Here is an 18,925-nt window from a genome sequence, read left to right as displayed (position 1 = left end):
AACATAAGAACATAAGAATGGCCGTACTGGGTCAGACCAAAGGTCCATCCAGCCCAGTATCCTGTCTACCGACAGTGACTAATGCCAGGTGCCCCAGAGGGAGTGAACCTAACAGGTAATGATCAAGTGATCTCTCTCCTGCCGTCCATCACCATCCTCTGACAAACAGAGGCTAGGGACACCATTCCTTATCCATCCTGGCTAATAGCCATTAATGGACTTAACCTCCATGAATTTATCCAGTTCTCTTTTAAACCCTGTTATAGTTCTAGCCTCCATAACCTCCTCAGGCAAGGAGTTCCACAAGTTGACTGTGCACTGTGTGAAGAAGAACTTCCTTTTATTTGCTTGATAGAGCAGTTTGGTGTGGACTGTTGTAACACCAGTGCACACAATGTGACTGTCTGACATCTTTTCCTTTATAGGGAGGAAAATCCTCTTTGTTCAGCAGTTAAGGCACCAGGGAATTGTGGAATCAATAAAATATCTCAGCATGAGATTGTTGTGCTCTTCTTGTACAAAACAGCAGAAAGAGGATTACGTGGGACTGGGATGTGAGATTTCAGTTCAAGTTCCACCACTAATATTTGGGGTTTTGTTTTAGTTTCAGAAAACTATTTATTAATCAGCACACTCATATATTTTATTTTAAGATGTTGATGATATGCTATAATGAGGTATATGTCCATACAGACTCATTGTCACATTCTGAAGTGCTATTCAGACCAGTGAGAGGTTGTGTCACTGCTTATCCTGTAAACCTGAGTGCCTTAAAATGCTCTGCTGCTGTGAAGAAAGGTGCCATGGAGTCTGATGGAGAAGGTTCCATGCCAGTTTCTTCCCCACTGGTGCTTTCTATAATTCAAATTGATCTGTCCCTGCAGCTTCTGATATGCCAATTGACTGTCATTGCCAAGTGTCTGTGATTGTGCCTGGATGAAGACACCAGCCTTTCCGTTATCTGGGAAAAAACTGCTTACCCACAGCCCAGATTTGTCTGGTTCAAATACATTTTAATAATATCAGATAGAAGGAATGCATAACTCCACATATAACATAAATACATGCATTTTCAATTATATTAATAACCAGCACATTATTAGCTTGTATATGATATCTCACAAGGCATATTTTGTACAAATATTATTGCAATAGTGTGTAGAGTGTGAATACAGAGGTGCCTAGAGTCACAATCGTATAATCCTTGTCGGAATTTCCCAGAGTGGCAAGAAGAATCAAACTGCCTTCTGAATGGTTCCCTCGAGTACTAAGCAGCTGTATGGGTTATATTTTACATAAAGAGCTTTCCAAAAGATACTTTTTTAACCTACCAATGCTACCATGATAAGACCTCTTATTAACACAGTCTTCAGCACTAAGTGGATCAGTAATTTATTACTGTATTTTGGCGAGGGTGAAATTTCTTTTGGTAGGACTCAAGCTTCTTAAGAGAAAGTAAAATATTCAAGAAGCACCTAAAATGTCTTGGAGCATACGCCCCATTGACTGACTTTCAGCATTGTGCTCCTAAATCACTTAGGCACTTTTTGAAAACCACAATCACAGTATTTAAGAATTTCAGTGTAACATTTACCTTCTGGCCTGGAATGCCTTCTCCTGGGGGCCCTCTTTCCCCTTGTACACCCTCAGGACCACGAGGCCCCTGATGTTAAAAAAAAAAACCATCTTCAGACGGCATGTGCAATTAAACATTTCCTTATTGATGCTATTTCAGGTACACGAGTACCATCCCATCTGTCATTAAGCTGAGAACTGCAAGGGCTACAAGAAATTCTGCAACAGCCTACTTAAAGCAAACAATTAGAACACAATGGAGCAGCCACTTTTTGATGAGTTACATAACAATGGTGTGGATGACATAAAATAGATATTTTATTGGACCAATTTCTGTTGGTGAGAGAGACAAGCTTTCAAACTTACACAGAGCTCTTCTTCAGGTCTAATGAAACTTGAAAGTTTGCCTCTCTCACCAACAGAAGTGGGTCCAATAAAAGATATTACCTCACTCAGCTTGTTTCTCTAATATCGTAGGACCAACACGGCTACAATACTACTGCATACATAGTATGATCTACAGAGGTTTCAGGATCTTTTCTATTTCCCCCTTCTGTAAGGGAAAGAATCAGCAATGGAATCACATCATTTGTTTGGATGGTTCTGTGCCTGTAAAAATCCGTGTATTGTACTGTGTGCTAGTATAAGCTATTGTAATTACCTCCATTGTTTGTATAGTGGTGATCCTTAGAGGCTTTGGCTAGGTTAGGGCCCCACTGGGCTAGGCATTCTACAAACATAGTAAATGACAGTCTTTGATCCCAAAGAACTTACAATCTTAAAGGTACTACTTATTACCATCAACTCTAAAGGAATAATAATTCATGGAAGAATTAATTGTAGAAGTTATACATAGAATAAATTAGTTTCTATTTAACACATAGAACCCCAACTCTACGTATATAATAAAATTAATGTTTTTAATCCCCTTAGCATAATTTGATCCCTCAACTGTTTTGATAAAGGCATTATAATGCACAAGGCAAAATGCAAAATGAGTTAAAATTAGCTAGGGACATAACAGGTAATAAGAGGTTCTTTAAATACATTAGAAAGAGAGAGATGAAAAAGTGTAGGTCCTCTACTTAGTGAGCAAGGAGAGCTAATAACTGATGACATCAAGTAGGCTGAGGTTGTTTAATGCCTATTTTGCTTCATTCTTCACTAAAAAATTTAATGGTGACCATATACTCAACACAGTTTAATATTAACAACAAGGGAAAGGAATGCAACCCAAAATAGGGAAAGAACAAGTTAAAGAATATTTAAATAAGTTAAATATATTCAAGTCTACAAGGACTGATTAAGTTCATCCTAGAAAACTTAAAGAACTAGCTGAAACAATCTCAGAACTATTAGCAATGATCTTTGAGAACTCATGGAGGACAGGTGAGGGCCCAGAGGACTGGAAAAGGACAAACATAGTGCCTCTCTTTAAAAAATATTGAACCAAAAGGATCCAGGGAATTTTTGTCCAGTCAGCCTAACTTCGATACCTGGAAAGATAGTGAAACAAATTATTAAACAATCAATTTGTAAGCACCTAGGGAATAATAGGGTTATAAGTAATAGCAATCATGGATTGATTAAAAACAAATCATGCCAGACCAACCTAATTTCCTTATTTGACATGATTACTGGCCTAGTGGATGGCGGCAAAGTAATAGACATGATCCATCTTGATTTTAGTAAGGCTTCTGACACAGTCCCATATGATATTGTCATAAGCAAACTAGGGAAATGTGGACTAAATTAAATTACTATAAGGTGGGTGCACAACTGGTTGCAAGACTGTACACAAAGAGTAGTTGTCAATGGCTCTCTCTCAAACTGGGAAGGCATGTCTAGTGGGGTCCTGCAGAGGTCAGTCCTGGGTCAGGTACTAGTCAATATTTTCATTAATGACTTGAACAAAGGAGTGGAGAGTCAGCTTGTAAAATGTGCTGACATTACCAAACTGGGAGGGGTTGCAAGCACTTTGGAGGACAGGTTTAAAATTCAAAACAACCTTGACGAATCAGAGCTTTGGTCTGAAATCAACAAATTCAATATAGACAAATGCAAAGCACTTCATTTGGGAAGGGAAAAGCAAATACAGAACTACAAAATGGGGAATAACTGGCTAGTAGTACTGCGGAAACAGATCTGGGAGTTATAGTGGATCACAAATTGAATGAGTCAAAAATGATGAAGTTTCAAAAAAGGTAATATCATTCTGGGGTGTATTAACACGAGTATTGTATGTAAGACAGGGGAGGTAACTGGCCTGCTCTACTCGACACTGATGAGGACTCAGCTAGTGGACTGTACCCAATTCTGGGTGCCACCCTTTAGGAAAGATGTGGAGAAAGTCCAGAGGAGAGCAACAAAAGTGATTAAAGGTCTAGAAAACATGACCTATGAGGAAAGATTGAAAAATTGGGTTTGTTTATTCTGGAGAAGAGAAGCCCGAGGGAGGACATAACAGTTTTCAAGTACATAAAAGGTTGTTATAAAGAGGAGGGCAATAAACTGTTCTTCATGTCTACTGAAGGTAGTGTAGAACACAACAGGAAGGACAAGAAGTAATAGGCTTAATATGGAGCAAGAGCAATTTAGATTAGATATTAGGAAAAACTTTCTAACTATAAGGGTAGTTAAGTTTTGGAATAGGCTTCCAGGGAGGTTGTGGAATCCCCATCATTCGAGGTTTTTAAGAAAAGGTTGGACAAACTCCTGTCAGGGATGGTCTAGGTTTACTTGGTCCTGCCTCAGTGCAGAGCGCTGGACTTTTAATGACATCTCAAGTTCTCATCCAGCTCTACATTTCTATGATTAAGAGAAATTTACAAAGATTTCCACAATATTTAGTTTGTATTCTTGGTCATATATTTCATAATTGCCATTGCAGTATTTTTTATTCCAAGTTACTGAAAGAAAGATTTTTATGTTTTCCCCAGAAGAACTACTCTGTGAGAAGGCAAAGGGGAAGAGAGTTATTATTCTTGAAAGTGTCCATGGCGTCATCAATCAAGTGATGTTATAGCATCATTTTTGAGGTCAATACAGGAATTATCATCTCTGAGTAAGGTACAGTGGTCACAGTTATAGAGCTGGCATGTCAATAGTATCTGAGGCCTTGGCTACACTCAGGACTTCCCAGCGCTGCCGCGGCAGCGCTGTGAAGCGCGAGTGTAGTCGCGCCACCAGCGCTGCGAGAGCTCTCCGAGGGGAATAGCTTGCAGCGCTGCGAGCGAGCATGCAGCGCTGCAGGCTCTGATTACACTGGCGCTTTACAGCGCTGTACTCGCTGCGCTTGGGGGGGGCATTTTCACACCCCTGAGCGCAGCAAGTTGCAGCGCTGTACAGCACCAGTGTAGCCAAGGCCTGAGAGAGTTGCAAGTTATTTCCCATAATTAAAATGTGTGTGGTAGCTCTTAAAGATAATAACATCTACTGATCCATAATACCAAGCAGGAGCGCCGCCAGCTTTTCTGCCGCCCTAGGCGGCGGAAGGTCCCGCCCCGAAATGCCACCCCTCACAGAGGCGGCGGAAGGTCCCGCCGCCGAAATACCGCCGCGGTCGCCGCCCCCCAAATTGTAGCGCCCTAGGCAACCGCCTAGGTCGCCTAATGGGTTGCGCCGGCCCTGATACCAAGCTATATTACTCTTCCGATTGGTGATACCAAACTTCTCTGAATTGCTTTAACTAGTGGCTAGCACCAGAGGCAACTGAAGTGTGTCTTACATGGTCTGTTTGTGTATTGCTATATGTGTACTATCATTAGGATTCTGGAAATGCAGCAAGATGGCAATTACTTATTCTGCTTTGTTTGGAAAAAATTCTCTACAAAACCCAAATGTGAGAGTGTGATGATTTAAATTAAGAATATTTTTTTATTGTATGTGTAAAGTAAACTGAGTCCATACTCTTATATGAGTAAAACATATGACAAAGCCAAGCTGAAGTGCATGGTTTCCAACAGAGAGCTAAAACTTATTACTGGAGAAATGGTGGAATGATAAAATGATAAAAAAGAAATGGCAAAGCATAGAAATTCAGAGGCTGCTCTTAAAAAGAATAGCCAATTTTGCCTTAGATAAACACTGAAGTAACTTTCTATATGTAGCATTCTTTTCTCTTCCCTAGAATTCATTTATCTAACCTACTCTTAAATATCTCCAGAGATGGAGATTCCACAACCTCCCTAGGCAATTTATTCCAGTGTTTAACCACCCTGACAGTTAGGAACTTTTTCCTAATGTCCAACCTAAACCTCCCTTGCTGCAGTTTAAGCCCATTGCTTCTTGTTCTATCCTTAGAAGCTAAGATGAACAAGTTTTCTCCCTCCTCCTTATGACACCCTTTTAGATACCTAAAAACTGCTATCATGTCCCCTCTCAGTCTTCTCTTTTCCAAACTAAACAAACCCAATTCTTTCAGCCTTCCTTCATAGGTCATGTTCTCTAGACCTTAAATCATTCTTGTTGCTCTTTTCTGGACCCTCTCCAATTTCTCCACATCTTTCTTGAAATGCAGTGCCCAGAACTGGACACAATACTCCAGTTGAGGCCTAATCAGCGCAGAGTAGAGCAGAAGAATGACTTCTCGTGTCTTGCTCACAACATACCTGTTAATGCATCCCAGAATCATGTTTGCTTTTTTTGCAACAGCATCACACTGTTGATTCATATTTAGCTTGTGGTCCACTATAACCCCTAGATCCCTTTCTGCCATACTCCTTCCTAGACAGTCTCTTCTCATTCTGTATGTGTGAAACTGATTGTTCCTTCCTAAGTGGAGCACTTTGCATTTGTCTTTATTAAACTTCATCCTGTTTACCTCAGACCACTTCTCCAATTTGTCCAGATAATTTTGAATTATGACCCTATCCTCCAAAGCAGTTGCAATCTCTCCCAGTTTGGTATCATCTGCAAACTTAATAAGCGTGCTTTCTATGACAATATCTAAGTAGTTGATGAAGATATTGAACAGAGCCAGTCCCAAAACAGACCCCTGCGGAACCCCACTTGTTATACCTTTCCAGCAGGATTGGGAACCATTAATAACTACTCTCTGAGTATGGTTATCCAGCCAGTTATGCACCCACCTTATAGTAGCCCCATCTAAGTTGTATTTGCCTAGTTTATTGATAAGAATATCATGCGAGACTGTATCAAATGCCTTCCTAAAGTCTAGGTATACCACATCCACTGCTTCTCCCTTATCCACAAGACTCGTTATCCTATCAAAGAAAGCTATCAGATTGGTTTGACATGATTTGTTCTTTACAAATCCATGCTAGCTATTCCCTCTCACCTTTATACACACAGTATAAGTTTTAAACAGACAATTTAATACTGGTATACAGTGATGATGATTGTGAAGCTTGGTTGAGGTGGTGAAGTCAGAGGGTGGGATATTTCCCAGGAAATGCCTTACTGCTAAATGATGAACTAGCAATTGGCTGAGCCCTCAAGGGTTAACTCATTGTTGTTAATGTAGCCTCACACTCTACAAGGCAGCGCGAATGGAGGGAGGGGAGACAGTATGGCAGACAGAGACAGAGACGCACACTGTGTGTGTGAGAGAGAGATGTGCATAGCTCCTTTAAATACGCTGACCCCACTCTAAGTACACTGCCTTTTAAAGTAGATCAACAAGCTGAGACGGCAGCTGCTGCCCGGAAGCTCCATCTGTCCTGAGCCCTGTCGTGTGTCTCCCCTGCTCTATGGAAGATGGGGTAAGTGGGGTGCAGGAGCAGGGGAGAGGGGGACACCCTGACATTAGCCTCCCTATCTCCTCCCCCCCACCCCCCGCACAGCAAGCAGGAGGCTCCGGGGAGCAGCTCCAAGGGAGAGGACAGGAGCAGCACATGGCAGTGGGGGGAGGGACAGCTGAACTGCCCGGCAATTGATAGCCTGCTGGTCAGCTGCCGCACCGGGAACTTAGGGGAACAGGGAGCTGGTAGGCGGGCTGCCGGTCCATCCTGGTTCCAAGCCCCCACCAGCTAGCTGCAACGGGCTGCTCTTCCTGCAAGCAGTGGACAAAGCAGTGGACAAAGCAGGCGGCTGCCAAATGATGTTATAAGGGAGCATTGTGCAACTTTAAATGAGCATGTTCTCTAATTGATCAGCAACGTAACAACGTTAACTGGGACGACTTTAAGTGAGGAGTCATTGTACAAGTTTCTTCTCTTTTTATTTATAACCAAAGAAATATAAGAACTAGTTTGAAACCAGGAACATTTAAAGATATGTGGCATCTAAATAACCTTTCCAGACCAGCTGTGTTGGCATATTTAAGTTACACACAGGTATATAGGAATGGTCCAACTTTTGATTCTTTAAAGATATATCTTTTATTTCAGACAGTTCTAAAGTATTTTTCTCCTTAACATCAACTAGAAGAGAAGCACAGATACAAATTCGCATCTAGAGTCTTATTGAAAATCAGGCCCTAAGAGGCTGTTTAGCTGGGATCAGGCAATCAAATTTTTCTTTGTTTCATATTCTTTAGAGATGGCACTGGCTCCTGGCTCAGCTCTGCTAGGAGCAGTTGTTATTGCAACAGTTACTAACACATCCCCTCACTTTCATTGTCCCAGCAGCAGGTACAGAGTGGACCAGTCAATATGACCATAATCTATCAAACAAGTTCACTTAGATGTCTTGTATTGTTTTTAATTTCTAACACGTTATACAGAACTGTCCTGTCCACTTACAGTTAATCCTGGCTCACCAATTCCAATAGGTCCTGGAGGCCCAATTCTTCCTTCCTGGCCTCTATCACCCTATTGAGAAGGAATTTCAGAGATGTTACTTATTGTTTTATTAGAGTGTGACTTTCAAAAGCACCCAAGTGACTGGGACTAAGTGCCTTTTGAAAATGGGACTTAGCACTCTGGAGCCTAAGTTTCATTGAAAGTCAATGGGACTTAGGCTCCCAACTCATTTGGGCACTTTTGAAAATTTTACTCTTTACTCATAGGTGAGGTATAGTGCATCATATAATATCCCCTGGTGGCACTGAAATGAAACCACTAGCATCTTTTAATGAACAGTTAATATGAACTATAATTTAGGAGCATAAAAAAGTCATCTTCGTTTATCCTTAGGGCTAGATTGTAGCCCATCCTACATGCCAATGGGAACACAGTAAGGGGATAACAGGCACCCGCTTATACTCATGCACCAGTACATGGTACCATCACAGCCAGCACACAGGGAGTATCAGGCTCCACAGAGCCATTGCATCCCCCACTCTGTATAAGGCAGTAGGGAGTTGGCATAGCAGTCCAGTACATTGGGCAGCATATGCCACACTGTGTGTAAACCTGGTGCAGTGTAGTTCCTCTACAGAGCATCATGGAGCCTGGGAGGGACACTATGACTCCCTAATCCACAATTTCCCTCCTGGACTGCACCAAAAGCAGCACAACAATGCTCTGCTCCTTCATCTGGGCAAATTACAAAATGATTATGTAGCCCTCATGCAGCAGACACTGAATGCATTCCAACATCTCGCACTGTTCCACAGCATGGAAAATGCCCATGAGTTCCATGGATGCAGGGAAAAGAGCAATAAAACCTTACAGATATGTTGTTCTAGGCATTGGCCCTTTGTCCATACGGTACAGAAGCTACATGGCCTAAAGCAATTTTTGAAGAATTAGCACCAGAAGTAATCTTTGGCTCAAACAAGATGCAGGAATGAATAGGTGCATAAGAGAGAAAATAGCAGGGAATCTCCATCTCCCAACTAAGAAATATGGGAGAAATCAGTCATTTATTCTCCAACAAGTATTTAGTTCCCTTGTCTCTGGCCATATATATTGTGTGTAAAAGCAGCCAAGGTATATTTATACACTTTACATAAATATGCATAATGGTGCAGGATTGGAGGCAGATCATGTGTACTTCAGCCATGCAACTGATCTCACCTCTACTGATTTCAGTAGTTACTTCTGATTTTCACTGCTGTAGGTGAGATTATAATCAGGCTTTGGGATGGCTGAAAGGCAACTCAGCTACCTCCATCCTATGCAAGTGTGTAAACTTCTAAAGTTATATACTCTTCAGCTTCAAATAATAATAACTCACTTGTTATGGCAGTAAACTCAAGCTAACTTTAATTAAAATATACTACAAAGGATTCACATAGAGATTGCATCATGATAGGAAATGTATTGTATTATTGAGGGCACCTTAGAGACTAACAAATTTATTTGAGCACAAGCTTTCGTGGGCTACAGCCCACTTCATCTGATGCATAGAATGGAACAAATAGTAAGAAGATAAATATACATACAGAGAACGTTAGTCTCTAAGGTGCCACAAGTACTCCTGTTCTTTTTGAGGATACAGATTAACACGGCTGCTACTCTGAAACCTGTATTATTGATGATTACCTTAGGTCCTTGAAGTCCAACACCAGGGAGTCCGATGGGACCATAAGGACCTCTAGGACCTGGCTCTCCCTAAAGAAACAAAAGAAGTTAAGAGACAACAAAGTGCTTATGGTACTTTCATAATATTCCCCACAATATGTGTTCCTAGTGTCATTGCAGATGGGAAAATATGTATTTACTTACAAAGAACATTTCTGATCTAAGGAAATGAGTTCCAAAATTAATAAATGTCATGGGTGAAGTCCCAGTCCTGTTGAAGTCACTGGGAGTTGTGTCATTGACATCACTGGGGTCAGGATGTCACTGCATAAATCTAACCAATCTGAGAATAATGAGACCACAGGATTTCCTTTGCAAACATAAACTCCAAATTGTTGTTGTTTTTTATGCTGGTTCCTTGGTTGTTGACCTTATTTGGTAACTTGATGTGTGTTGCTTAATCCTTCACTCTTTCTTTTGGGGATTAGGAAGTATTTATGCCTTAACTGTTGAGCTTATTCTCTCCCCACACTGCTGACTGTATATTATAGCTCCTCCGTAAATCTTAGTCAGTCTCTGATTCTCAACTGTTCTTAGTGTGATTCTAATCCAGTTAAGGTAGGTTTCACTAACAAAAATGAGATCTGTAGACAATTAGTTCTGATGTGTTATCTAACAAATACTAAAATCACTGGCTTAAAACATCATTAGGATTTAATTGAAACCAAATAAACTCAACATTAAGACAAATATTTTGTTCAGCTGCCTTGCTGATAAACCCAATATATACACTAATAGAGTCTTAATCTACTCTAACATTACTTGATATTGCCAGGGTCTCTGAATACGAATGTACCCGATGTTTGATACAATACATACTGTGGTAACAAGGTGAATTGACCTCAGTGGCTGCAGCTGCCTACCCCAGTAGTTAATTTGGGCCAGTGTGTCGAGATCAGGACAACTTTTGGATTTCCTTTCTCAGACCCTTACCCTTGTTCAGTGGTATGTACTTAATCCTATCTAGTGGCCTTTTTTAGGAATACTAAAATTAAAAAAAGAACAGTCCCCTTTATTGTATTTTATTTAGCAAATTAGTAAAACTAATAAGGTTTTTAAAGTATTTTTAAAGTAGTTCATACAATATTTAAAATGCTTAGCTTGTTGAATAAAGCTATGTCTACACTACACAGTTTTGCTGACATCAGGCAGCTTATGCTGACCTAACTATAGAGGTGTACACATTGCAATGCTCCTCCCGCTGCTTTAACTTGCCTGCTATGCCGACATACTAAAACCACCTCCACAAGAGACGTAGAGCTTAGGACGACATAGTTAGAGTGACATAGTGTCAGTGTAGACACTACGTTGCTTACATCTCCCTAAGTGGACTCCAGGAGGTATCCCACAATGCCCACCATGACCGCTCTGGTCATCGTTTTGAACTCCGCTGCCCTGTAGCCAAGTACACAGGTGAACGCCCCTCCCCTGTTAAAGCCCCAGGAAGTTTTGAACTTGCTCTTCCTCTTTGCTCAGTGTGGAGAGCCCACATAGCAACTGCCCAGATGAGCATGCTGGCTCCATGCAGCATACACGGCCTTATCTGGAGCACATCAGAGGTGGTGGATCTCCTTGGTCTGTGCGGAGAAGAGGCTGGGCAGGCACAACTCGAATCCAGCTGCAAGAACTTGCTCAGGGCAATGAGGGGAAGGGTTATGTTAGGGACACATGCAGCAGTGCTGTGTAAAACTCAAAGCCCTGCAGCAGGCGTAGCAGAAGGCAACAGAGGCAAATAGTTGCCTCTAGTGTGGAGCTGCAGACATGCTACTTCTACAAGGAGGGAGCTGGGGTCAGGGTGGTGGTAAATATCTTCCCTGTTGAGCTCCTCTTATATCCATGTGTTCATAACGCACAGCACAATAATAATATATGGAGATATACCTATCTCATAGACCTGGAAGGGACCTTGAAAGGTCATCGAGTCCAGCCCCCTGCCTTCACTAGCAGGACCAAGTACTGATTTTTGCCCCAGATCCCTAAGTGGCCCCCTCAAGGACTGAACTCACAACTCTGGGTTTAGCAGGCCAATGCTCAAACCACTGAGCTATCCCTCCCCAATACTAAAAAACAGTGCAGGATCCATGCTTTCTGACACAGATGTCTGACTCGCAGATTGCCAGGGCAGTTGAAAAGCTGCTAGAAACCTAGTATGATGCCCATGGAATGATGAGATTGAGAAACCTACATCATGTGACGCTGAATCCCCTCCATGAGGCATTGCAAACCCTTCCCAAAACACCCTGCGGCCAGTTGCACAGTGGAATAGCTACCCAGAGTGCACTGCTCTCTGTGTTGATGCAAGAGCCGTTACTGTGGATGCACTCGGTCAACACAAGGAGTATAGTGTGGATATGCAACAGCGGTTTAACTTAACTTTGTAGTGTAAACATAGCCTAAAACTATCTCTTTGTATACTAAGTACTTGCCATTTATTTCAAGGAGCCAGGATGTTTCCCCCAGAACTCTGGCCTGTCTTCTAGCAAAGAGTTAAACTGAGATGCAGGAAGAGGAGTGTAATAGTACATAATTTGCCCCAATGTCCTGATTACACTTGTAGCTATTTTCCTACCAATTTATAGCCAGAGAGGTAACACTACATCTTTAATAAAGTCCTATACAAACATGACATTGATTACTCACTGAGTCTAGAGCACAATATATTGATATGAAATTGTAATATAAACTCTGACACGTTGAAAAACCACGCTTTCATAATTAATGTAGCTTTTAAAGGACAGTTCTCAACAGCTGAACAAATATGCTCACAGAGGGCAAGTATACCTCAGAATAATACACCAGCTGGCTTCCAATAGCACCTAGTTTGTGTTATTGTAGATACAGTATATGTAGCAGTCACTGCTGCCAAAATACCAATCATAGCGATAGAGTTTGCTATATTCCGAGGCAGTCTGTTATTTGAATTCCATGATGGTGCTCATTTTCATGGAGATTTTGGACCAGATTCTGATCTCAACCAGTGTAACTTCCAATTAACTCTATTGAGTGCAATTTATGCCAGTGTAACTCAGATTAGAATTTGGACGTTTTTCTCCATTGTTTTTCTTTCTCCCTTTGTTACTTTTAAAAATATTTAAAAATAAATAAGATTGCTCAGGAACCAGATTTTCCATCCTACCAGTTCTACTTCAAAGGTTATTTGGGACTGAAAAAGTTAACATTTTGTTTTAATATCAATTTATCAAAAATAAATGCTGACTATTAAATATTTCCCATCAGCAGGATTATTAGGAAAAGGCCAAGAATAATACAAACACAATTAATACTTGTCTGCTTTCTAGTTTTCTTGGCAAACATTCTACTGTACGTATTTTTGTCCTGTCGTAGGCTGAGCAGAAAAGTTGAAATTCAGGGTATTATGGGGTGGTTCCTTTTGGATGAGAAATAATGATTCTGAGTTGGGATAATCTTTGGTACAATCTGTATATATACAGAAATATACACGAAGGGTAAATTTTTCAAAAGCATCTAAGTAATTTAAGCTCTTAAGTGCCATTTACAAAAGTGACTTAGGTAAGTGAATTATGCATTTCGGAGTAGAGTGGGTGAACATTTTTTGGATGAATCATTTATTTGCCAAAAAATGCAGTTTCAGTCAACCCAAAACTGCTCCACAAATTTGACCCAATAAGTTTTATCTAGGAACAAATGTTCAGGGCCATCGTCACAAAATGTATGTGTGCATACCTAAATGCATCCCCTTATGAACTTGAGCCCACTTGCTTAGGATGTAGTTTGAATGCCCACTCAGGAGCAGAACTTGAATTCACATTTTCTACTTCTGAGCTGACCCTGTTAACCACCAAGCTATAGGCTATTCCAGAATAATGGGTCCTCAATCTCAATCTCTCCCGTTGAAGCTGTTCCACGGTGTGTAAATACTTAAATACTCATTGGGCCAAAGAGAAAATGAGAATGACTCCTAGATTCCAAGGCCAAAAGAAACCATTATGATTATCTAGTCTGACTTCCTGTACTACGTAGGACATAGAACTTCCCCAGAATAATTCCTACAGCATATCTTTTAGAAAAATTGTCAGTGGAAAATCCACCATGACCCTATATAATTTTTTACAATGGTTGATTATTTTTACCCTCTCACTCTATAGCCTGGTGATTAAGGCACTGGCCTGGGAAGTTTAAGATGTGGATTCAAATTCTACCTTTGACTGAAGCAGAGAGAAGATTTGACTCCATATCTCATCTAAACAAAACCACCTCATGGTGTCCTGAATTTCACCTTTCTACTTGACCTAAGACACTTTTGAACATTGTAATTATGAATTAGACTGTGATTTTATTTTTTATTTCCTTTTATAACCAATTCTGACCTTTATGCCGATTGCTTACAATAACTTAAAATCTATCTTTCTGTAGTTAATACATTTATTTTAATGTTTTATCTAACCAGTGTGTTTTTGGTTGAAGTATTTAGGTAATCTGCTCAGGTTACAGAGGCTGGTGCATGTCCACTACCCTTTTACGGAGTGGCAAGCTAATTAATGATCTTACACTGCTCGAGAAGGTCTTCAGCAGTGTAAGACAGTACACAAGGGGTGCAAGGCTGGGGATGGGGGAAATTTGCTGACATCTCCCTGTTGTTTATATGATTGTAACTTTCTGTGTGGACTGGAATTGAACTCATGACTAAAAGAGCCTATTACCAATCCCCTGAGCATTTAAGTCACCAAACAGGTGGTCTTGCCTAGAAATAACTAAAGCAAGAGCTGCCAGGATAGAAAACAATTATAGATGCTCTATGAACCAATGTGGTGCTGGCCTTCTGCAAGAAGCTTGATAATTTTTGTATATGAGATTAGTTGGACAAACGGTTTGAATACCCGAAAGCAATGCTAAATATTAATACTTGAGGCAGATGAAGCTGCATCAGAGCCACCCAGACCTGGAGGGAGGAAAGCTTTTCATGTGCAAGGAACAATATTATTCATGTTGATGTGCATGACAACTTGGTAATAATTATCTGGGGTACAGTTACTGAAGCCAGCTGCAGTACATCACACACTATTAGGTGTACTTACTTGGCTCAATTCCCATTAAGGGCAATACAACACTTTCCATTGACTGACTTCAATAGGTGTTAAGTTAAGACCTTATTGAATTTTCTCACCCCATTCCTAGGCTGTGCCCAAGCTGCCCTCAGTGCAGATCATGAAGCAGGGTGCAAAAATGGTTTTTATCATTTTTTGTGCTGTCCCCTGATACTAGGAATATATGGGCAATCCATATAACTCTTCTATAAGCTAGTCCGCTGGTGGCCTCAAGATGCTGTTCCATCAGCCAGAGCACAGGGAAACCCCAGCCACGTTGGTGTGGCACAATAGCCAATAATATGGCTCAGTACCACCCAAAGATTCCCTACAAAGAAAAAACCTCCTGTGGCTTTGGCTGACAGTTTAGGACTGCTGCTGGTATAAAGCTGAGAGGAAGGAGGGTCCAAGGGTTAAGATACTAACCTGGGACTTGAGATACCCACATTCAGTTCCCTGCTCCTACACAGATTTCCTATGCAATCTTGGACAAGGCCTTTAGCTCTCAGTTTCCCATCTGTACAATCGGCGATAATACTACCTCCCAACTTCGCAGGGATGAAACACGACATTAAAAAGATTGTGAGGTGCTTAGTACAGTAATGCAGGCGATGTGAAGCAGCCAAAGTATCAGGCCCTTACAGGAAGAGTGTGTGTGTGTGTGTGTTGAGGAGGGAAATCTTTTTATTGAGACACCTTTGTAAAATCTTCTCCTAGAGCAGAACTGGCAGTTCTGCATGCATCTATTTAATTTGTAATGAATATAATTTATTACAGAACTGTTTCCTCTTTCTTGTTCATGAATTGCCACAAACAGCTGCCCATTTCCTTGAATATTAGTTATTCAAAAGTATTCACCAAATGATTTCTCCATATAGCTCTTGACCTTGTTTGCAAATAGCTTCTTGTGAGTACTCAATACTCAGCATTCTAGCTGTTTCGAATGCACACAGAGCACAGCATGCACAGGTCTCAGAGCATGTTTATAGTCACTGAATGGAGGACCATAACCCTCAGAAACAGAGTTCCAGCATGAATATTTGCAATTACAAATTCTGGGCCAGTTCTTGTGTTGCCCCAACAAGACAAAGAGGACTTAAAGTTGCCATAAACCAAAAGGATTCTCCTGATGGAAAAAGCCAACTGAGCCAGCATAACACCATTCATTCTTCCCCACCAAGTAGGGAGTGTCTGAGCCAGAGTGCACCAGGCTCCGGCAATCCCTGGCTGATAAAAAGAGAACTAACCCAACCAGCATAAATTAGACCAGCTTTGTGGCTATTGTGTGGGCCTGATCCAAAGCCCACTGAAGTCAATGGAAATGTTTCACTTCAGTGGGCTTTGGATCAGGACCTAATTTGCATCATGGATTAGTTTAGCTTCTAGCCAGCCCCAGGAATGGGGAAGGCAAAAATGTGGCATAGAGCCATCCTTGCCTTACAGCAGCTGTGCTATGCCTCCCAGGTGACAAGAACCCACATCTGCAACACCTGGGACAGCTGATGTTCCCAGATTGCCACCAGGAGGTCATGCAAAGTGGCTGCCAAGGAGCACTGTGGAGATTAGGCACGGCAGGGCGTATTACCCAAAGGGACCAGAGCAACAGCAGCCTACAGCCTTCTGATTGGCCCATGCTGACTATTTAACCCTGGAGGGTGGTCCAGGAAGTGGTCTGGATAACTATGTAGACTGCTGGGTTGCTGTGGTGCCAGACTTCACCTTGCTTTCTGATCTCCAATCTCTGACCCTGCCTCTTGCCTCCTGATTCTAAGTAAGAATCTCTGATCTCTGGTCTCCAACCCTGGTCAGAGACTGCCCTGACTCTTACCTATTGATCCTGGCTCTAGCAATTATTCTAATCCCTGCTTGCTGACTGATGCTTTGTGGCTGTCCTTGACTTGTGGACATCAGCCCAGCTGTGACTACTAGACAAGATTGACTCACCTTTCAGCTGAGATTAACTCTGTTGTTAGGAAGTGTTCTACAAACTTAGTTTTCTGCCTTCCAAAGAGACACCCTGTTTTGCATCCACTTCCAGCAATTTGTAATAGAACTTTCAAAAGATGGTGACCCTGTGGCATATTTCCTAAACCAATGCACTTGTTCTTTCTCAAGTATCCATATGTTCTAGCTGTGTGTGTGCTTACATAAGTGTGGGTGCATGATGGCGGTGCTGACTGCAGATGGGAGTCCCACTGAGCTCAAATAGTGCCCAGAGATGTTTCTTAATCATGTAAAACATAGTTTTTTCTTCAAGTGACCACTGGATTTTAACCAGCTTTTCAGCAGCTATTATCACAGTTAGTATGTATTGACATTGCTATTTCTTTTCCACAGAACATGAAATCTAAGGGTATTTGGAGTACATGGTGGATTTATCGTTTTAGGATTTTAGGTAGTGTGCAAATTACCAAAATTATCAAAGCCTGGATATTACATAATTTTTTGTGGAAGTGTAAACAAAATTTCACTTCCCAAATCTTTTGAGTTATTGTCTCTCTTTCATGCATCCATTTGAGTTCCCTTTCTTTTCTCTTGCTGAGATCTTCTTTCAATTGAGTTAAAAACTAAATAGGATAATGGTAACGAAAATACCATTTGATCTGGGTTTAATATTACTGGGCATTAAAATTCTATTGTTTTAGGTCTGGCACATTCTCAACAATAATTGCTGTTTCTCCTCTTAGCTTTTTCCAAACAATTCATTATTTAATATGAGAACTATGCTCACTAAATTCAATGTAATGCCAGTATAAAGTGTTTCTTTACTTTTTAAGAATACTAAAGCTTGTGCACACTACAAGAAAGATATTTAACTTCCTGATGTCAAATGAAGCTATATTTATTGTAATCTTCCATGTACTTTTTAAAATCACTGTAAGTAACATGTATCACTGTAGAATATACACTCTACTATGCTAATTATAGCACATTTGAAAAACGCAGTTTCATTTTAAAGGGGTATAGTTGTATGTTCTTCTTAATTTTACATGTATTTAGTTAAATTTCAAGGAGACTTGAAATTAAGATTGCCTGGGGAGATACAGCTTGCATGAAAGTAAGTAAAGAAGGAATTTACAACATGTATGAGTGAAGTAGCAGCATCCCTTAACAATTCATTTCCAAGTTTTCACACTTTTGGAGGAATTTGAGATATAGTTTTCATAACATAATTCTAATACATTTTTTGGTACTAGGTAGTTATCATTGATATCCCCTTTCAACCTTAAATATTTGTTAATAAAGTTTTGTGTTTACTATTATTAGTAGGGATTGACTCTTAATCCAAAATGTTGCTACATCTGTGGAATTTACCAGCATTAAAGTTAGGGAAACTATTCACAGTGAACAATTTTCTCTCATGGCTGCAGGAAGTAAATGTTATTTTTTGCTTTTTAAAAAAAGCATACTTTTCTGTTTGTGAATTATCCAAAAACATTTATAACTGTTCATCTCTAAAAATTAAATAATAACAATACAAGACTTTCAAAATGGCCTCGAGCATATCTGATGTGAATACTCTTGTGAATATTTTTGTGCTGTTACAATGACAAATTTTGTTTTCTGCCAAAAATTTTCAAACAGAATCTCACTCAACCAAATGTTTGCAAAGAAGCAAACAAATGGGTCTGTGAACACCAGCGAAGTGAACTGGCATGTTTACATGAAAATATTTGTCAATACTTTTCTGCTGTATTAGCCTAGCTTTACATGCAATGGAAAAGCAAGCTCCTCATGTCAGGATTTAACTGCCTTTGCTTTGCTGCATGCAGTAGATTACACACTACCTGCTTGCACTATGCTTGGCTTGATTTAGAACTCTAAGGGTATGTCTGCAATGTAAGCCTGGGCTTA

The 18,925-nt window shown here is 40.6% G+C and overlaps 1 protein-coding gene across 1 annotated transcript in view; it reads right to left on the bottom strand.

Moving 5' to 3' along the window:
- The window catches only part of COL28A1 (collagen type XXVIII alpha 1 chain), a 141,510-nt gene that overhangs the window by 82,267 nt on the left and 40,318 nt on the right, over window positions 1-18,925 (bottom strand). Inside the window, exons 11-13 of the mRNA XM_065398455.1 lie at window positions 9,966-10,034; window positions 8,280-8,348; window positions 1,595-1,663 (exon numbers count right to left, since the gene is read on the bottom strand). Coding sequence (XP_065254527.1) covers window positions 1,595-1,663; window positions 8,280-8,348; window positions 9,966-10,034 — 207 coding nt within the window. The remainder of the gene's footprint in view (window positions 1-1,594; window positions 1,664-8,279; window positions 8,349-9,965; window positions 10,035-18,925) is intronic.

The sequence above is a fragment of the Emys orbicularis genome, chromosome 2, assembly GCF_028017835.1.
Source record: "Emys orbicularis isolate rEmyOrb1 chromosome 2, rEmyOrb1.hap1, whole genome shotgun sequence".
NCBI classification, from domain to species: domain Eukaryota; kingdom Metazoa; phylum Chordata; order Testudines; family Emydidae; genus Emys; species Emys orbicularis.
Note: the sequence above shows the minus strand (reverse complement) of the source record. Positions and strands in the feature narration are given on the sequence as shown.